The sequence below is a fragment of the Petaurus breviceps genome, unplaced genomic scaffold (assembly GCF_028583685.1).
Source record: "Petaurus breviceps papuanus isolate PSGF00001 unplaced genomic scaffold, PetGlider_PUasm1.0 90686, whole genome shotgun sequence".
NCBI lineage: Eukaryota > Metazoa > Chordata > Mammalia > Diprotodontia > Petauridae > Petaurus > Petaurus breviceps.
In genome coordinates this window covers 5,885,938-5,908,508 of record NW_027187309.1, presented here as the reverse complement: position 1 = coordinate 5,908,508, position 22,571 = coordinate 5,885,938, and the positions used below count along the sequence as shown (strand labels likewise).

The following is a 22,571-nucleotide window of genomic DNA, read 5'->3' as shown; positions in this document are numbered from 1 at the left end:
TGAAGCATAATAGTTGTCTTGAGGTATTTCAGGAGCTGTCATGAGATTTTAGACTTGTTCTGTTTAGCCCCAAAGAAATAAACCAAGACCAGTGGGGGTGAAACTTGCAAAACAGCAAGTTAAATATGCTGAAAGAAAGGAAAGAAATACAAAAACTTGTGGACTTAATTAGAGCTGCCTAAAAGTGTCATGGGCCACCTTCAATGGTCACCATTAGCCTTTTGTCAGTTGCATTATAGTAGAAATAGCTTTCAGTTTGGGGTTTGAATCGATAGACACTGAAGTCCCTTCCAGTTCCAAATTCTGTGATTTTATGACTGGTGCAAGTTTTAACAGAGCTGGGATTAGAACTCAAGCTTCTCTACTCCCAACACAGTGTTTTTTCTCCTCTACCATATTCTTCTTGTTACATGAGCAGAAGACAAGGATAGAAGGTCACCTCTCAAGGCCATAGGGGGACAAATATGGAGTAGAAGCTAAAATGTTCTCCAGTGGTGAAATCTACAAGATAGAGAAATAATTTTCTATGAAGAAGGATCAGGAAAGTGGGAAGCATTTTCAGATGGGTCCATGTTTTACAGTCTCCTAACCTGGCTCTGGAACTACTAAAAAATAATTCTGTAGTAGTAGGAAGAACAAAGTTTGACACCAGGCAAGAGTGTGAAGAGGGGCTGTAATGACCTTTCATTATTCTACTTTATACACTGCTCCAATTGACTCTCACCCTCAGTGGTCCATTGCCTTCAAATTCCCCATTCCTCTCCTCCACACCTGTATCGTTTTGGTCCCTAGTAACCTCTGAGGGAAAAAACAAAAAAAAAGTAAGAAAACAAACAAGTAATAACTTTCAGAAAATGAAAAAGTGGATCTTACTAAATCAAATTCTAAACTCTGATCTTAAACTCTACAATTTATTACAAAAATATTGTCTATAACTACTTAAAATGATCAGAACCCATTATCTAATAGCATGGATTTATTAAAGTCTCACCCTACACCAACCTAAATCAATTATTTCCTGGTAGAATTTACTGTGCTATAATTATCCTACAGCTTAGTAAGGAAACAGTCCAAGCAAGATGAACATTGACCAAAGTATTAGAACCAGTCTAAGACATCGAGGAAAAGTGAAAATGAACTTTTGTGTAATAATATGAAATGACAGGTAAAACAAGTATGCTTTATAACTTATAGTGATATTAAATGATGCTAGAAAAGTAAAGATTATATGTTGGTTCTGAGTAAAGTATGATTCACTTAACTAGTGAGAGCTGTCTATGTAGTGGGTAAATCATTCCAACTGAGAAGTGTAGTTTACTTGAAATATAGAGACCGGAATTATTGAGAATATTACTTAACACAAAAAAGAAGATTAGTACTAAAAAAGAAATATTTTAAAAAATTTCTGAGGAAAAACTATATAATTAGGTCTATTAATGAAGTAATTGGATATTTTAAAAATAGGTGTGTTCCTTAGTTGAAGCATTGTTAATGCAGCAGCAGCAACAACAACAAACAAAACCCAGTAATAGCATATGTGCTTCCTAGTAAATGCAAAGATGAAAAGGACTGAGGCCATGAAACATACTTTTCATAATTTTTTGGGTCTATAATGAGAAAATTTGTAATGTAGATTAGCAAATTCATATTAATAATAATGATTATGATAATTTACTGATTGTTAAAGAGGATAATAAAACAATGAGGAAGAGACTGTTAAAGAATAAATAAACTAAAAATGTTTTCAAAATAAGATTAGTAAGGGAAAATACTGAAAAGTGAAGCTGTTATATTTGCTGAAGATGGAATCTTTTTTCCCCAAAGCTATGCTAGGTTCAAGGTTTTCTTTTGTCCCAACAACAGCAACCAGAGGACATGTTATTTCAAAATAACTGATGTTTAATTAAATAGCAGAGAAAAATAAGTGACAAGAGAAATCCATTTCATGTACACAAGAGTACAGTCTCCCAAACCTACCGTACCACTGGCGGGAGAAAGAACACATATTGTGAAGATCAATAAGCAAGGGATACATGTAGAGAGGATACATGCAAAGGGAACGTTAATGACGTTAATGTCCAGGGTGATGCTCATAGAAGAATTAAACAGAAGAAAAATGAGAGAGAGAGAAAGAGAGAGAGAGAGAGAGAGAGAGAGAGAGAGAGAGAGAGAGACAGAGAGAGAGAGAGAGAGAGAGAGACAGAGAGAGAGAGACAGAGAGAGAGAGAGAGACAGAGAGAGAGACAGAGAGAGACAGAGAGAGAGAGAGACAGACAGACAGAGAGAGAGACAGACAGACAGAGAGAGAGACAGAGAGACAGAGAGAGAGACAGAGAGAGACAGAGAGACAGAGACAGAGAGAGAGAGAGAGTCAGAGACAGAGAGACAGAGATGTATATGTAAACAGGGTAATCCATAAGCCTATGACTGCCACCTCTGTTGATGTATTTCTCTTGAACACCTTTTTCAAAATTTTCTACCTTATGCAGCATTGCAGCTCAGAGAAGTATCTCAGCCAATCTCCTTCAGTATACTTAGTACTCATTGTCATAAGGCTACCTACCATTCAAGAAAGTGATCCTTAGGTGGGGGTAGAATTATGTTGATTACTGAATTTAATGTAAGTGTTTCACCACCACCATTATCATCATCATCTTCATTATCTTTATCATTATCTCAGCTAGCATTAATAACTAGCATTTGTAACTTTAAATTTTACGTAGCAATTTACAAACATTAGTTGATTGTATCCTTATAACCCTAAGACATAGATACTATTACCTCCATTTTACAGATTAGGAAATTGAAGCAAAGGTCAAGTATCTTGCCAAGAGTCAAGCATCTAAAATGTCTGAAGCCAGATTTGAACACAGATCTTCTTGATACCAAATTCAGTTTTCTATCCACTCTGTCATTCAGCTGCATGATCTTAACTGGAGAGCAAGTACTGGAAGGGAGAAAGCTTTATTAGCCACTGAGTTAAAGTGGGGGTATGAGAGTATATATATATATATGTGTGTGTTTGTGTATGTGTGTGTATGTGTATGCATATGTATGTATGTGTATATATACATATATAATATAATCAGGTGGATGGAGATAGGAAAAATATTTTTATATTTTAAAAGATATTTCGTCTCATTGGCAGGGTTCTCACTTCACTGTGGAGTACACTTCCTCCTCTCCTTAACAGACAGTTTTATGAGTCTTTGTAACTGAACCAAACCATCAATTAGCAGCCAGCCTTTTGGCAGTGAGCCTCTTCACACTTAGCTAGGCTTATACTAGGATAATACTCTCTGGGCCTGCAGTTAAACGTTTTTCTCTCACCTACTCTAGACTTCATGGTCATGATGGGACCTTTGGAGGTAGGTGTTAGTGGAGTGATAGAGAAGAGACAGAGAATGGAAGGGCATAGAAAACAATACCAAAGTCGACAATACAAGTGTGCCTAAAGCAGGTGCTATACTAGATTAGATTAGAGATTAGAGATCAGAGTGGATTCCAATAGAACTTATTCCTTTTCCTGACAGAGAAAACTCCATTGGAGAAAAATCAAGGCTGCTTTAGCTTCATGGAAGCAGATACCTATTTGGGAAATTGTATAATCTATTCCCTCTTTAGACTCTCATAAATGAAACCTATATATTTAGATACTATTAATGCCATCTAAAAGGATCCAGGTGTATTCTCTGTGATTTGGCCACTGTGTGGTCTGTTTCTTTGTGGTACTTTCTTTGAGTTTTATATCCTTTATTATTTTCCTTTGATTTTTATTTTCCCTATTTAGATAGTGCATCTGATTCATTTCTCCTGAGTAGTCTTAAGGTAAAATTATTTCATTGTGGGAAAGTAGGCAGTCAGAAACATACAGTAGCAAATGCCTTTTAAAGTTCTAAACATTACTTATTTTGCAAAGATCCTGGGCATGTAGGTGGCATGGTGGATAGAGCACTGACCCTGGAGTCAGAAAGACTCCTCTCCCTGAGTTCAAATACATTCTCAGACAATTAATAGCTATGTGATCCTGGGCAAATCATTTAATCCTATTTCCCTCAGTTTCTCATATGTAAGGAAATGGCAAACCATTCTAGTATCTTTGCCAAGAAAACCTGAAATAGAGTCATGAAGAGCTGGATATGACTGATGATGACTCAGCAACAACAACAAATACCAAAGGAGCAAAAATTCTTTCTGTTTCCATCAAATTGGAAATTCCTGAAGAACGGGCAACAAGCTTTATGACTATTGTCCAAGGACCATCATAGCTCAGTTAATAAGGGCTTAGTACTAGCTTAAAGATGTTGGGAAAGTCTTAATGAAGAAAGTGACTTTTGAATGGGCTCAAGAGTAGATAGAAATTTACTAAGCAAAGAGTGGAAAAGAAAGCAGTCAGTAGAGGGAAGAACATGATCAAATGCATTCAGATTTAAAACAAAACCAAAAACAGTATATTTTCAAAATGCAAGTAAAAGTCTGATCTTTCAGAAGTAAATAGGGTATGGATAGAAGTAATATGGGATAAGACCAAACCATCTAGTAGAAAGCCATGAATATGAAGAAGGAAAAGGCTTGAACTTCATTTAGTATGCAATAAGATTTTGGGGCAATATAATGACCAAATTCATCACTATTTGACACAAGTAGTGCCTATGTCACTATTTGACAAAAATTACTGGAAAACTAGAAAGCAATTTGGCAGAAACTAGGTATAAATCAACATCTTACACCATATACTAAGATAAGCTCAAAATAGGCACATGATTTAGACATAAAGGGTGATACATAAGCAAATTTGGGATGCTTGGAAAATTTTACCTGTCAGATTTATGGATAAGGGAAGAATTGCTGGCCTAACAAGAGTTAGAAAGGATGGCAAGAAGTAAAATGGATAATTTTTAATTATATTGAATTAAAAAAGAGTTTATACAAAAAAATCCCAGTACAGCCAAGATCAGGAGACAGATAACTTGAAATCAAATACTGCTCTGCTACATATTATTTATAGGACCTCGGGCAAGTTCCTTCTTTTCTCTAGACCTCAGTCTCATTATGGCATTTTGGAGGTTAACTTAAATGGACTTTTCTTACTCTCATATTTTAGTGTGGGCATTGTCAAACCATAGGCTATGGTCAAAAATCCATCTGGTAGTTTGTTTTTGTATGTCTCATGAGCTTTTTATTTGTAGGCTATATAAAAAGTCAGTGGCCAGATCTGGTCTGTGCCCTATGGTTTGCTGGCCCCTCTTCTAGTGTATTGCATTCTAAATGTTTGCTTGTAAATTGGTCATTGGAAACTTGGTATGCACTTTGTCATACAAACAGTTATTGCAGGCGGTTAGGGTCTCAAATCAGTCTGTATTCATTTAAGGGAGTCTAATAATGCTGTAGAAATTAGCCATTGTGTATAACATCATTTTTTTGGGAAGAGGCATTCAGATTTCCATTTTGAAAGGCCAGAAAAAGTCTCATCTAATTAAAGCCCTCATCATATTATTACTTGCTACTACTATTTACTAATAGTAGATACTATTTGCCAGAGGTACTACTACTGCTACTACTACTCTGACCACTACAATCACCATGAATATCACTAGTACCATCACTCTTATTACCATAACCACCACCAGCATCATTGCAACTACTACTACTATATCTTCTTCCTTTCTCCTCATCCCCTTCCTCCTCTTTTCTCTTATCTCCCTTGGTCACTGATAATGCTGGGAACTAGAGTAGTTAAGAAAAAAAGGTGTTATCAGTGGAAGAATGGGTGGTGGTTAGGATTTTCTCCTTTCCTTTATTTCCTTCTAGTTATCACCAATTCACTCACCATATATACTCTATTATCTCTTCTTGATATTGCTACTGGACTTTGACTTGAGGAGTTAATTGGAGACTAGGGCCAGAGGAAGTGAATGTATACAATTCCAATGTAAAAAGAGATAAGAAGGAAACTAGTATCTTTTTGTATGTAAGCCAAGCTTATGGGACAGGGATTGACTATTCTGACATTTTAGGTATGGCTCATACCATTCTTCAAAAGTTTTGTGTACTGATAACGTTCTTGCAAGAATTATGGTCACTATCAAAGATAGATTTTTAGACAATGAACCCATGCTCACAGGATAATCCTGCAATTATTTTAGTGAAATTAAAGTTTGTGTAATGGACTATGCCAGGTAGACAATGTTTTTGATGAGAAGCTCCTGATATTATTGTTATATTATGGCTCTAAAATTAAGTTTTGCAGCTTGATAGACTTATGTGCATTATTTGGAAAACCTTACATTTAATTGTATTTGCATCATTAGCCTCTTGTGATTGATTTCATTGGCAAGTGATTACTATCCTTGAACTGTGCTACAGTGAAGATTAAATGTTGTTTTATGATGTTTGTACAAAAGAACCTGTGACTGTATGAGTATGTATTTGTATTTATTTCCAGGTCTTATGCTACAAATGATAGCCTTATTTTGTGTCTTTCAGTGAAAAAAGCAATTGAGCTGAAGTCAAGAGGAGTCAAGATGCTGCCCAACAAGGACAATAACCATAAAAATTCTGTCTGTAAGTCCTATTTTTTTCTTTATGCGAATGAATACTTTTGTTAAAACAGAAGGGATAAAGAGAATGCAACAATTTAGGAGGAAAAACTCTACATGCCATCTTTCCCATTTTGTCTTTTCTTAATTTTCCACTTATAAATGTATTTTCTAAGAAAAGGAGCACCGGCTTTACAAAACAGACAAAGCAGATAAACAAAAATTTTCACCTATCTTGTTGCATCTGTTGTTCCTTTTATTATTTCCCTAATTTAAAAATCTGATCTGAGTGTCATAGTCTTCCTTTAGACACAGATAATATAGGACTTCTGCTTCTTTGACTGACATGCATCCTTACTCAGGTAATCTGTAAACTTCAGTTTTAAACTACCAGCTAGGCCTTAGTGCCTGATTCACCTTATCATTGTAGAGGTTTACAAGGCTTAAAAAATGAATAGACTTATGTCATCAAAAACAAAGAAATTTGCATGAGAACTCCTAAGAACAGTCTGTTGGAGAAAGGGAGAAGCTGTCTCTTATCTAATATAGTCTCAGTCACTTATACTTCAGAATGGATAGATACAATAGATATATAACTTTTTTGGAGCTATAATGTTGTCATAATCTTTAACTAGGTGACAGTCATCACATTACTCAGCCTATTGTTCTCTCCTTAGCCCCTCAAAGAAGCATGCTAACAACAACCTTTCATATTTTCTTTGCCTATTGTTGGTGTTCTGTTTAAGCTTCTCCTGATAGAGCCCCTATAATTCCTTTCTATTGTTGCTTATTGGCTGTTATCTCAGTTCAATAATCTTAGACAAAAGCCTTCCCTCATAGACAAGGACAGGACTGATAATAGAGCTCTTTTTGAGGAGATTCAGAGACTTTCTTCCCCAAACCCCAGCATTTAAATCTGTTCCATTGCACAAAAAAAACTTGCTCAGTGTTTTCTCTGTGAATTAAAAATTTTCATACCTCTTACTTCCCCATCTATACTTAGCAATTGAAAGCACTACATTTTTAGCGTTGAATTCTTTGGAAGAGTAAACAAAATTAAAATAAAAGTTGAGTAGTTCAGGTTTCTCATAATCATTTGTTATCATGTACCCCAAGCTATGTTCCTTACTTTTTATGATAACCTCCAAGGCTGGGTTATAGTCTCTCTTCCCTTTTTAATCTTTATCTTTTCAGATTCACTCTCTTCTTTATAATCTCATAGATACCATACTAATTGAGAGGCCATCATTTCTCACCTGGAATTTTTTTTTATAGCTTCCTAATTAGTTTCTTCACTTCTAATATTTTTCCACCCACCTCCTGCCCACCAGCCTGTCTCCCATATAATTGCCAAAATAATTTACTTAAGCATACTATTGGCATGTAACTTTTCTACTTAAAAAGCATCTCTAATTCCAGATATTTAAGGTATGTCGTGTAAGATATTTAAGGGTGGTTTTTAGGTCATTAAAGAATCTAAATTCAGTCTATATATTTATAGCCTTATTTCATATTACCTTTCTTGATACACTCTAAATTCCAGCCACATTTAATTACTTGCTCTTCTCCAAGCTTAATACTACATCTCTAACACCTATGTGTTCACAGAAGTGCTCTGTCCCCCATGCATGGGATGAACTATGTCCTCATTTATTTATTCCTTGTCTCACTTCAAGACTGAGCTAAGGTGTGCCCTGCTTATGAATCCTCTCCTCTCCTCCCTAGTTTTTAGTGTTTTCTTCCTTAGCAAATTACTTTCTGTTACTTATTCGCATAGTAGATACTTTTAAATATTGGTAGAATTGGTAAATATAAGTTCAAGGATATGTGATGATTCCTGATTGGGTTGAGGGAAGGAGAAAGGAAAGGATGCTTACTCATCTGAAAAATGAGCAGGTTTGACTAGCTGACCTCAGGAGTTCCTTCCAGCTCTAACTTTATGATACTGTTATCAATAACACTTACCTCATAGGATTGTTGTGAAAATGGAGTGTGAATGCATTAAAATGCTTTTCCAACTTTAAAATGCTATATAAATACCAATTTCTGTTATTAACTCTAGGAAAACAATTTTCAGTTGACCTTTTACTTGGGGCACTATTGACCCAACCACCTAAAGCATTATGGACATGTTAATTCTACATTCATTTTTGGTTCTCTTGGTGTTCCTTAGCAACACAGATCCACTAAACATGCTCACACACACACACACACACACATACACACACACACACGTGCAGTTTGCTGTTGGCTTGTACCCAAGTAATTGAACCAGTAGCTTTTCTTACTGAGTCTTAAACCTCCTAAGTGGTTATTGGTAGTTTTATGGGATCTCATCTATTAAGCCAATATTATTTAAATAGTGGTTATCACCAGGTAAATAAAACCCAAGTGTTATTTAATTATATGCTGAACTAGAACTCCTAAAATCACTATATTCAGTTGCTGAAAAAAGAAGATATTTATTAAATAAATCTTTATTTTATAAAGGTCACTTGGTATATAGCTAACATATTAGCGATTTGCCCTCTAGCCCCCCACCCCATGTTAACTTACAGTGTCTATAAATTCTTTTCACAAAGAAAAACAGTTAAGCAAAATTGACTGGCAAAGCAAATCAATGCAAACAACATTATGGGTACAAATAGTCCTACAGCTCTTTTTGAAAAAGACCAAATTTTAGATCCTAGGGAAAGGAGGGGGCATGTATTCATCTAGTACCTTAGACCAAAATTGACCATTACACTTAATTGGAGCAGTTGCCTTTTAGTGGTTTCATTTAAATCATTGCAGTCATTGTGTAAATTGTTTTCCTGGTTCTGCTTTCTTTACTCTGCTTCAATCTATTCTAAGTTTATTACGCCTCTCTGAATTCTTCATAATCATCATTTCTTATGGTGCAATAATAGTCCATTATGTTCATGTACCATCATTTGTTCAGCTGTCCTTTATTTTATGGGCACCCAGTTTGTTTTGTTTTTATTTTTCCTAACATAAAAAAACACCTTTCTGTGATTGTTTTGTATATAGGTGGGACCTTTCTCTCTTTGATCTCCTTGGAATACAGGGCCAGTAGTGGAATTGCTAGATAGTGGAGTAACCATTCTTATATAATTCAAAAAGGTTTTCTAAAATGACTGAATTAATTCATAGCTCTATCGAAATCATATCAGTTTCCATGTCTTCCATAAACTCTCCAGCACCAATTATTTCTGGTTTCATATATGTTTGTATTTATTTCTTATCTCTTCTTTGAAATTGCATCTCAGCACTCTTACCATTCTCATTCTCTTCCCTCTGAACCTAATGTCTAATAGGTAGATCTTACCTTAACCTTGTTTGAATTCTGGCCTCTACCTCACTTCTTGGCCCCCATTTCCAAACCATGCCACAATATTTTCGTATTTTCCCATATTCCTCCACTCTTTTCCTGCTTGCCTTTAGGTATTTTTGTCCCCCCATTTGAATGTATGGTTTTTGAGGGCGTAGATTATCTTGAATTTTTGTAGTTGGAACAGGTCTTGTAAAATAATAAGTGCATAATTAATGCTTTAATATTTATTCATTCATAGTGGATACGGGGATAGTCCTCGAGTCAGGAAGACCAACGTTCAAATCTTGCCTCTGAGGCATACTGATTGTAGGAATATGGGCAAGTCCTTTAAACTCTCTGTGCTCCTGGCATAGCTCTAAGGAAATTAGTTATGAATGGATTTTTGATCTCTATCAGTTGAGGGATTTTCCATACACAGAAGGAATTACAGTACTGGACACTTCTTTCTCCTGTTTAAAAAAGTAAAAATCTGCCAAATTTATCAATTATCTGGGTTTAGAGTGAAAATTCAGAAGCTTTTTATTTGGCAGTTTTGTAAATGTTAATGTAAATATTAGTGATTTGCAGCATTAGGTGAAAGTCTTTTTTACTAATCTTTTGGAGCAGAAAGGCACTTGAGAGCCCATCTAGTAGAACTCTCTCATTTTATATAAAAGGAAACTGAGGCCTGGGGATTTGTTCAGTCATTTCAGTTGAATTTGGGGTTTTCTTGGCAAAGATACTGGAGTGGTTTGCCATTTCCTTCTCTATATCATTTTAAAGGTAAGGAAACGGGAGCTAACAGGTTTAAATGACTTGTCCAGGGTCACACTGCTGGTAAGTATCTGAGGCCAGATTAGTATTCAGGAAGATGAGTCTTCCTAACTTCAGGCCTTGCCCCTATTACTATGCCACTGGTTGCCTTGAGAGATTTACCTTAAGATTTACCCAAGATTTCATAGGTAGTAACTCTAAGGAGAGCAATTCAGACACAAGCCCTTGGTATTTCCACTGTACCATAATGTATCATTTATTAATGTAAATTCCTTGAATATCTTGTTAAACCAACAATAAGAGATATTTATTCCCTCACAGCAAAGGGTAACAGTATTGTTGCTTATATTTTAACTATGATTTGTTTGAACTATAGTAATAGAGGGCTATTGATAATATTGTTATAAGATAGGCATTTTTATTTCTCTCTGTGCTGGATTTCTGGTATCAAGTGCTCTAGAGTTTACAATAGAGCAGATTTTGGCAGCAGGGGAAAAAAAATAATGGCCCCATTAACTTCTAACAGTTGTGTAAAGCTTTAATAAGACATGCAGGATAATTATCCAATCTACTTTTTTCCCCTCTTATCATAAAACGGAGTAATATGAAGTTGTACAATTGTTACAGATCCGTGGTTTCTCAAAACAGATCCACCCCTGTACAGTAGAAATATGCTAGATTGTATAAATTGCTTCATAAATCAGGTTAGTAAATTATGCTTGCAGTTTCTAAATAGGCCTTTGTCACTGCAGGAGCTAAAATATCTTGTAAAATGCTATGCAAAAAGCTTGCTGTGAAGAGACTGACTGTCTAAATATATTTGGGAAGAAAAGCATCACTTGTAATGAGCAAACTGAGGTGGTTCATCACTTTTTTTTAAAACAGCATTTGCATATATAATTTCTAAAATAACGAGAAGAAAGGGTCTATGAAAAATGTAAAACAAGTGTAATCTGATTGAATTATAGATAGTTAGGTTGAATTGTAATCCAGCTAGGAAGTGGAATTACTGTTTAGATGGTTTTGGTATATGATTAGAAAGCAGAATTGATTCTCCAAAGTGAACATCTCATATTGTAAACTAAATGGAAAATGAATTGTGTTCAATCCAAAAGCAGTGCTCAGCAACCTATAGAATCATGCTTGAGTTTTCAATGGCTTCATAAAACTGTTTATTTACAACACTGAGTTTTAAATTCTCAGGCTATATTTTTAGTATTTCTTAAATTATGTGTAGCAGACAGCCAAAAATGCAGTACACACAGTATATCTATACATGTCGTGTGTATATATTTCATTGTAGAGAAACTGTATATAAATGGTAAGAACATTTGAAGAAGGATAAATGCATGTTATTTTAGAATAAGAAGGAATCATAGAAATCAATAATAAATTAGAGTAAATTCACAATTTTATGGGTTATTTTATTATACAACTATAAAGTACACTTCTTTTATTTAAAGAAAATTTTTCTGTTAGGTAAGACCACTTCCTACTTCACCCAAACCCAGATTAAGTTGAGAAAACTGAGGATTGTTAGGCTCAAAAATGTATAATTCTTAGTGTCTTATTTATGATAATTCCACAGACTTATCACCTAGAAACATGTGGGTAAAGGAGAGAATGTATAAACCTCAAGAAATTATTAATTTGCATTGAGTTGACAAATTAATTATGCAAGAAATAAAAAGAAGGAAATTTGTAATCATAAATATGGGAATGTAGAAAGTTGCTTTAGTTCTTTTTCCCAGGGCAAGGTAACCTGCATCCCCTTCCCCACCACCTCAGTATTATAGACTATCTCCTTTACTTCTATCAACTTGAACTCCAACTTGTCTGTTTTCCTCCTGAAGCCTAGCCCCAATACATGCATACACATTGTTAGGTGCCAGTAACTAAGTTCCAGTTCCATTTAAATACTATATATATTTTTTTGCTTTTTGGAGGGCATTTGGGGTTAAGCAACTTGCCCAAGGTCACACGGCTAGTTTGTGTGTGTGTGTGTGTGTGTGTGTGTGTGTGTGTTGTGTCTGAGGTCGGATTTGAATTCAGGTCCCCCTGACTCCAGTGCTGGTGCTCTATTCACTTAGCCGCCCCTAAATACCATATTCTTAATGTCAAAATTGTATTTCACAAAGGGGATATTTGCTTCGAAGATAAAGTAACAAAAAACACATACATATTTTATCCAAACATCTTGGGGTTATACTTCCCCTTGTATTAATCTGAGTCTCTGGGAAGACTAGGCTCAGAATTTAGCTTATCTCCCACAAATCAGTGGTCCCACCACCTTCACATTTGGAAATGATATGTCTATTGGGTGAATCCATGTCTCACCTATTATTGGGCTGAGGTATTAAAGGTCGATCCTTGCTTCTTGAGGCATTAATGCTTCACTGACTCAGCAACCCAGACTCTGGGCATGAAATGCCAGAGTGCCTTTCTGACCTTTTGAACTCACAAAGTCAAAGGCTTTCATGTCCATCACCTGAAAGAGAAAAGAATAAATGCAGAGTCCAAAGACTGGGGCCTTTTTACAGGACCCTATGTGTCACAGGAGAGAAGGTTCCATGACTTTCTCCCTTATAGCCTTGTTTCTTACCAGGATCAGTGAGCAAAGGAGGCACTGAATGAGACAGAGTGAGTAAAGTGGATAGGTCTTTTAAAATGCCCCTATGACCAATCAAAGACCTTCCTCTTTATTTATTTATGTATTTATTTATTTGCTTTTGGGGGGGCAGTTGGGATTAAGTGACTTGCCCAGGGTCACATGGCTAGTTTTTGTGTTAAGTGTCTGAGGCTGGATCTGAACCCAGGTCCTCCTGACTCCAGTGCCAGTGCTCTATGCACTGCTCCACGTAGCCACCCCAGAACTTCCTCTTTAATGCATGTTTGGATAACTGGAACCAATTGCAGAATGCTCAAAAGTCTCCATTCCACATCATTTTAACTCTTCCATAGGCAAGCTCCCTGGCCTCCTGTGATAGTAATGGCAATTAAAGATTCCCCTGTATTGGCTTGGTTTTCAAATTGATTGTGTTAAAGCCCAGAGTTTGTTAATCCCACCAGTGGGATGGGCTTGTTGATGTGAAAAGAAAGTCCTGAACTGGGAGGAGCTGGTGATGTAGATTTGGAGAGACACTAGAGAGAGGCGGAAGATCTTTTTGGAAGCAGCACCTCGAGGAGAGAGAAAGACTAAGAGAATTGCTGGTGGCCGCTTTGAATTGCCCTGGACTTTTGAGACCTGCCCCCTGAGCTGCCAAGGACTGAGGAGACATGGCTGTTTTGCTGGTACTTTGTCTGTCTGTTTTGATGTTATTTTGCCAGATTTGTCCACTGGTGAAAGACAGTCCTTTTGTTGAAGAAGTCCTGGAACCTGGCTGTTTGCTAAGAAACCCTGAGACTGTCCTGCAGACAGAGAGTGAATACTGTCCACTGGTGAGGGACAGTGCTGTTGTTGCAGGGGTCTGGAGACTGTCCTGCAGACAGAATGAATACTGTCCACTGGTGAAGGACAGTGCTGTTGTTGCAGGGGTCTGGGAGCCTTTCTGTTGGTTCAGAAGCCCTGAAGAAGGATTTTCTTGTTGTATGTTTACAGAAATCCTGGGAGAGGGCTTTGCTAATGTGTTCAGGGGTTCTAGGACTGTTCTACAGACAGAGGATAAATTCATGAAGGGACTGGCAATGTATCTTATGGCCTTGCTAAGCCTTGTCTCCCCAGGAACTAAGATTGCTGAGAACTTGCCTCATGACAAGATGAAGAAAAGACCTCCATTTGGGTATTAAGTGCTGTGTTTAAACTTGATGTAACTCTGGGGTAGATTGAATTGTGATCCAGGGGTGGGGAACTTTTGACCTTATTGTGCTCTGTGATTGACAAATGAAGGTACTTTACCTATGTTTGGAAACTAATCTCCATTTGAGAAGAGGGGTTTTGTGGTGGACCAAATGAAGGTATAGCCTAGGGGTGGAGAAGTATTTAGAACAGGGACTTTGTAATTGATTGAATGATTGGAAGGTCCTGGGGTGGGGTAGTACTTGGAGATTATTTAATCACACTTAGTAAATGCTGTATTTTGAATGATGTCATGTTTTAATCTTCTCTGTTCTTGGTTTGTCACTGAATAAAATAGAGAGCACCTATGCTGGTATTTTGAACCTGGGAAGTTGCCTTTCTTTTGGCATTACATTACACCTCCTCCCGGTAGAATGATGCTATATGAGTCACATTGCACAAACAAAAGATGTTCATTACAGATATATGAAACAAGAGGCAAGGGCTTTGATTGTCCTAGAAATAGCATGAGATACTATGGTTATAATAAAACAGCTTTTAGGGAATATCACAGAGATTCTTTAGGAATACTTATGCTGAAGGTTTCAGAGATTGCTTTTGTAGGCATGCATGCAATTCTCTTTGAGTGGAGGTCCTTCTAAGACACAGCTGCAAAGAAAGGTTCAGATAGGAAAATAGGTGTTTTTTTAATAAATGGATTGAACAAGGAGAACTAGAATGGATTCTGATTTGGGAAGGGAGAAAGAAAGATTTGGCAATTGACTAGGGTGCAGAAAAGTACATTTAACCAGTACTGACAATCCATGGAAGGTATTACTATCTATGCCAAAAAAAAGAGTATTATTTAATGTAGTTAAACTATCTCATTTAATCTAATTAACATGTTAGTACAAGTGGTGGATAACATTGATTCCATACTGATTTCATACTTGAAAATATAAAGCAGAACTGATGATAAAAATGGAAACTTTGGGGAAGTTAAGGAATAGTTATGTAATTAGTTTCTTTATAACCAGTAATTTGACTGAAACACAATTTGGAAAAAAAAAGTATTATGATCACTGTGAACAAATTCAGTTCTCCATATTAATAGATAAGCTAGGATTCAGTTGAATACAATGAACTGCTCCATGTTTACATTTAACTTATGAATAGTTTTACCTAATGGCCTAAAAGAAAAAAAAAAGACAAAAATAACTAAGTAAATGGTGCTGGTGATTCCACTCAGTGTGTGTATTCGCTCAAGTTAGCATAAAATGGGAGATTGTTACTGCTGTTCTTTCCTATTAAATCCACTGATGGATTATCATTGAGAAGTATGTCAGTAGAAGCACACTACTAGAAGTGTATGCTCTCAGGATCACCCATACAATCCTGAGTAGAAATAGCAGTCACCCTCAGGGATTCTCTCTACCAGTATTACTGATCATCCTGAAGGCCTACTGCTATGTTTCCTGTGACTGCCTTGTGTCCTCTCTTAAGTGAAATGTCAAAAAGGAATAGTTAGGCTCTAGTATAATCATCTCTCAGATAACTACACCTATACGTCAAGTCCCTTAAGGAGACTCCTTCCCCGTTATTTCTCACTTTTCCTATTAGGTAAGTTTTTAACTATTATTTTGAGTAGATGGACCATTTTTTTTTCTCCTAATAGTAATTTATCTTGGTATAGTGAAAAATAAAATTTATATTGTTTCTAAAGTACCGTCTCAGCTCAGCATGATTACTAATACAGACTACTTTCTCTCAAAAAGACTCTGCCCTTCTTTCTAGCTACAAATGTTTAAAGGTACTATACTTTATGGGTAATTTAAGGAAATATCTAGAGTAAATTTGACTATATCTATTTTGACCATTTGAGCTGATTTTAAAACATATTCTCCAAGTAAGATATATATATATGTATATATATATGTATGTATATATATATATATATACACACACACACACATATATATATATAGTTAGGAGAATATATGAGAATATATATATATATATATATACATATACACACACACATATAATACCATAATAGGATCCAACTGGGCCAGACATGTTAGAGAGATCTTTGCCACAATCATTGGGAATTTTGGCCTTATTTAAGTATTTATAATGTATGGTAAGAGAGGCAGCACTCTGTAATACATAGAAAGCAGACCTTGGATTCAGAAGACCTTGGTTTAAGAGCCCTACCACTGCCACATACTGACTTTATGACACTGGCAAAGTACTTAACTTCTCAGGGCCCCAGGAAGTCTCTAAGAATATAGACTAAAGAGCAAAAGGTGCTCATCTCCTTTGGTAGATTGAGTTTCTTGGCAGTCCTACATGGATAAAATCATAAGTCAGACCAGTAATAATAATAATAATAATAATAATAATAATAATAATAATGTAAATAATTATGATATGGACAGAAAATACCAAGGATGTGTAAATAACTTTTTAAAATGGAGCTATGTCTATTGTCTTCACTGTATATAAATAAAAGAAATGAGATATTTTGTGATGGAGTATAGAAATGAGAAGTTACAGTTGAATGTAAATCTGGTTAGAATCTGGGGAAAATCACCAGCCCTTTTCATTTAAAGAGACTTTATTGTAGAGAAAAGTGTTTAAGTTGTTTGAATGCAGGGACTTGGAATTAGGCAAAAAGTACTACCCAAAGACATTGACTCCTACTATTATTTTCAAAAGATTATTCTTTATAGCTTGTGTCCTTTAATTTCTTTGTAAAGCAGAATAAATATGTTTGAATTGTCAGTAAATAGTTAATTAACTTTGAAAAAATTTTAAACGCAAAATTTTAATTTTTAAAGTAATTTGTGATAGGCACTGTGCTAAGCACTGGGGATACAAACAAAAAAGAAAAATGGACCCTATTTTCAAGGAGTTTGCAATCTAGTGGGGGCACCAGAGTATATCCAGGGCAGGGACATGATATTCATAGAGTTGAAATTAAGCAAAGAAACTGGTGGGAAATGAAGAGTTGTCAGGAAATTCAGAGCCCTTTATAAAGGGAGGATTTCGAAGTCCTCACTATTCAAAATTTAATACATGCTTAAGATATATCATTAGGTTGCAGTCTGCATATTGTATTATTAATAAGTCATTGAAAATGATGTCTATAGTAGTTGGAGTCAACTAAAATTCTATGATTCTTATTCTTCATAGGTGTTTAACTGAATGATATTAATCTGTAAATCAGTAATCATTCCCAGTGACCATCTTTCTCATTTAAAATCTAGCTTATGTCAAACAATAAGAATTGAATTCATGTTATATAGTGGAAAGAGTTCTGGGGTTGGAATTAATGAAACAAGCAATCCTTTGTCAGAGGATGTGGATTTAAATCCTGTGTCTGATGATTACTACTGATATGAGTTTGGCCAAGTCTCTTAATCTTCCCCTGAGCCTCATTTTCCTCATCTATAAAGTAAGGAAGTTGGGTTAGATGGCCTCTGGGGTGAGGGAGGTCTCTTTGAACTTTTTACCTGATCCTATGATTCCATGACGTTGGATAAGTCAGTCTCCCTGGGCCTTAGTTTCCTCATCTGCAAAATGAGTGCATTGGTCAAGATAGCCTCCAACATCCTTCCATCTAGACCTAAGATCCTATGATTCAGATCATAATACCTGATATTTAAGAGGCATGTGAACATGGGTGAGTCTTGTAACTCCTCTGTGGTTGAGTCTTATTATAAAGATAATAAAGTATTGATGAATTGTATATCACTGTAAGGAACACTCATCCAGTTGAAACCACAGAGACTAAATAAAAGATCTCTTTTTACACTTTCTTCTAAGTAGTAATACATTATAGAAACAAAGACTCTCAGAAGTACAAAGAATCTCAGGAGCTATCTAGTTCAAACCAAACCTGAAGAAGAATCCCTTCTATAATATACCAATTAGGTAATTATACAGTCTTTGCTTTAAGATTGCTAGTAGGAATGAATCCACTAACTCTCTAGGCAGTCCATTCAACTTTTGAACAATCCTAATTATCAGAAAGTTTTTCTTTCTTCTTATAATAAGCCTAAATTTTCATTTTTGTAACTTCCATCTATTACTCCTAATTATTCCTTCTGATACTAAACAGAAAAAATGTGATCCCTCTTGGATGCAACACTTCTTCAAATACGTGAAGTTTAAATATCGTAGCTTTAAAACATGACTTGTTAGGAGTCTTTGTTTATAGAGACATCCTGGTATAGTCCTGGTGGGGGTGAGGGTATACTGTAAGGGCCATATTGAGAACCAGGCAATCTGAATTCTAGTTCTATCACGTACAAACAGTTGTTCTCTACTCAGGCTTAATATTCCCAGTTCCATCAACCGATCCTCATATTTCATGTTCATATTCCCTACACTTATCTTATAGGTGCTTACTAAATTTATATTGGATTTGATATAGCAGGATCACAAAACTCTTTACTAACCTGTTTACCCACTTCTGGTTATTTATCAATGTCCTCCCTTCGACATGACATCCAGAAAAGCATATAGTATTCCAGATGGGGGAACTTTATCTGATCTTCTTTACAGTTCTTGAGTTTGACTTCTAGTGAAGCTGTATACCTTCAGATATGGGACAGTTTTAACCTGGAGATATAGACTTAGTTTTCTTATCTGTAAAATGGGATTAAGTTAATTTGATTCATACTGGAGTTGTAATGTTTACTTAATTTAACCATCAAATTCATCCACTAATTTCACTAATCAATTTAAATGAATTAGCATGCTAATTGGATTAAGTGTGATAATTATACCGAATGATTAAATTTATTTGATATACTACTTAAACTGTCATATCCCATGAGGTCTCTCCATTTGTAATATTTTAATAAAGAGAGAGCAGATGGAGTGAAACATAAAGTGATATATGATTGAGAAAAGCATTTTTATATATGTGAAAATATATGACAAGTTAAGGAGATTGAGATGAACAAATTGAATAATTAATAAAGCGTTTTGCAAGTGCCGAATACCACATTATAGAAGTTCAAAGCATTGTAAGTATTGCAAGAAGATTTAAAGGAAGCTTTAATTTACTTATCTGATAACTGCCTATTTCATAGTTTGAACTCAGTTTGAAAAGCATATTGAAAACTATAAGACATGAGACATATAAACAGTACAAGATTATTTCAGTGCTTAGGAAAGTCATGGATTTACATGTAAACTCAAGCTGATTTAGATGTAGAAACTGTATTGTTTCCTTCAAACAAAATGCCCTCTGGCTCCCCTAATCAGATATAGGTGGTGATTTCCTTCACTAGTTATTCCTTTGCTGTTGTAATGAGGGTTTGGTTTATGTGCAGACCCCGAGAGCTTAGAAAAATGGCACCTTCATGTGGATAATACTTGAGAATTGCTTCTGGGAGAATCCTGATGTCTGTAAGGGAAGTGCCTTAGAGAGACTGGGAGAGGCTTACACTCTCCATAACTAGTATCACTTGGCTAACCATGTTTTGAAGAAAAGGCTTTCTCAATGACTTCATAGACCTTCAAAAAGTCTCATTAGCTTCAATTATGGTAACTTTGCCTCATTCATTTTGGTGGGATCTTGGTAACTCCTTCACTCAAGGAATTGAATGAAAGGAGTATATTATTTTATCTTTGCAGTTTTGAAAGGTTTTGAGCAAGTTTTTGAACAAAGTTCTGAACAAGGCAGAGGAAGCTGGGAGTCAGAGCCTGACCTGGGTTTCTCATCCAGCACAGTACTGGGTCTTAAGGAATATTTCTAGGGGTGGCCTTTGGGACTCCAGCCCAGCAGAAATGTTCATCCAATAGTTCTGCCACTTCCTTAACACGAACTTGGTGGGACCAATTCTATGTAGATATTGAAAGCAGTTATGAGTTTAATTCCTCCTACCCCCCAGACCTACTTAGGAAGATTATGTCCCTGAGATGTTGAAGGAAATGTTTGTATTTTATTCTAGCTATATCTTTGAAGTAAATATTCCTTTGTAAAATCTACCTGATATTAAATAGTGAAATGGAACTGGGGGGTGCTAGTCATGGGACCATTAAGTAGAGGGGATACAGACAGCAGAGGTTGAAGTTGATGGCAGAGATACCCGCAGTCCAGCTCTAACAAGCCTTGCTCTGAGAGAACAAGGTCAGAGTCAACCATGTTACAATGGTAAAGAAAAATAAACTTGCACTTTTACAGATAGTTTAAAAAAAATGACTTATGTAATAGTCGTTTTCTTGAAATGCTACCTTTAGAGTTTGTGATTTCAGATACTCTAGAAAACTTTCTATTTAAAGGTCTCCTAGAGATTTCATTGTCAAGTGAGGAATCCTATTGTAAAATGGGTAATAACCTCTAATTTGTCTGTTAAAAATGAATGAATGAAAAAAAAGATTTATCAAGTACTTTGTGCAAAGCATGATGCTGAACAGTGGGGCTGTAAATAGCAAAGCAAGATAGTTCTTGTTCTCAAGGGGCTTACATACTAATTAATGTTATATAATACAACACATACAGGAAATTTCATAAGCATGACAGAAAGGCCCCATGGTCTTTAAGTTACTGTGACAAAGTCAGTGGTAATTGGTCACCCTTAATGTTATTTTAATTGATAAAACCATATCTATTTCTGATGTTGAATATAAATCTGTTGTTTATACATTGAGTTCACTTAAAACAGGACCACATTGTAATCTATAATGCAACTGTCAGTCAGCTAGTCATCACAAATTTGTTAAGCAGTTTACTATGTACTAGAAATTATGCTTCAGGGCTGGGTATAAAAAGAAAAGCAAAAATAAAGTCCCTGCTTTCAGGGAGCTTATATTCTAATCGGGTAGACAATGTGCAAATAACTATGCAATGCCAGATAGATAAAGCATTTATGTGTAGTAATGTCATAGGGAAGACACTAATTGTGTGGGGGCTGGCAGGCACCTCCTTTAGAAGGTGGAATTTGAGCTTAATCTTGAAGGAAGTCAGGAAAACCAGGAGGCAGAGCCAAGGTGGGGTCAATGAAATACTCAGGTCATCTATCAGAATATAAGCTCCCTGAGGGAAGGAACTTTTTTTTTTAAACTTGCTTTTGTATTTCCAAAGTTAGCAAAGCATCTCATACTTGTTCAGACTTTAATAATTGCTTGTTCATTGAGCCATCCATTTTCTAAAATTTTCAAACTTCACTTTCAAAATTCACTTAATTGGAATGCAATAAATGAAGAAAAAAAAATAAAAAAAAATAAGCCTTCCTAGGACATGCAAATTACACTACTTGGTCATCTCTATCTTTGCCTCTCAATATCATCTTTTTGAGTAAAGAAACTACTTTTACCTTTCTTTGTATCTGCCAGCACTTAGCACAATACCCAGCAGATTTTATTGTTTGGTCATTCAAGTCATGTCCAACTCTTTGTGATCCCATTTGGAGTTTTCTTGGCAAAGATACTGTAGTGCTTTGCTATTTTCTTATACAGCTCATTTTATACATGAGGAAACTCAGGCAAGCAGGGTTAAGTGACTTGCCCCAGGTCACCCAGCACCTGATGTCAACTCAGGAAAATGAGTGTTCCTTACTCTAGGCCTGCCATTCTATCTCCTGTACCACCTAACTGCCCTACCAAGCTGATTGAACATAATTAATGTTTACTTGCTTGCTTATTTGCTTAATGTATGATAAACATTCAAAGGACTTCTATAAGGAAAAAAAAGATCCTTAGATTTAAAGATTATTAACTTCAACATTCTATAGGCAGTTATTCCTCAGTCAACTTCATTTTTAGGCCATTCTTTTGACAATGAAACAAAAAGTACAATTTCTAAAACCAGAGGGTCACATGGCTTTTATTAATTTAAATGCCTTTGAACAAGTGACAATAAAATACTAACTCCTGATATTCTCACAAATATAAATTGCTTTTCATTCCTTGGCATCTGCAACCTAAATTTAAGCCTAATAAGGTAAGGACTTGGAATGCATTTTTAGGCTATAGTAATAGTTATACTCTTATTTTTAGTCTAAATTGGTATTCATTTCAAATTCATAGGAACCGAGATTTAATTCTGGAATGGACCTCAGAGGCCTTCTAATCCAACCTTCTCATTTTGCAGATGATAAAAATGAGAACCATAGAGGTTAAGTAACTCTTTCAACATCATATAAATACTAAGTGA

At 35.6% G+C, this 22,571-nt stretch overlaps 1 protein-coding gene across 1 annotated transcript in view; it reads left to right on the top strand.

The window, feature by feature from the left end:
- The window catches only part of CSMD1 (CUB and Sushi multiple domains 1), a 2,654,573-nt gene that overhangs the window by 1,598,239 nt on the left and 1,033,763 nt on the right, over window positions 1-22,571 (top strand). Inside the window, exon 7 of the mRNA XM_069065406.1 lies at window positions 6,487-6,564. Within this exon, the coding sequence (XP_068921507.1) occupies window positions 6,487-6,564 (78 nt within the window). The remainder of the gene's footprint in view (window positions 1-6,486; window positions 6,565-22,571) is intronic.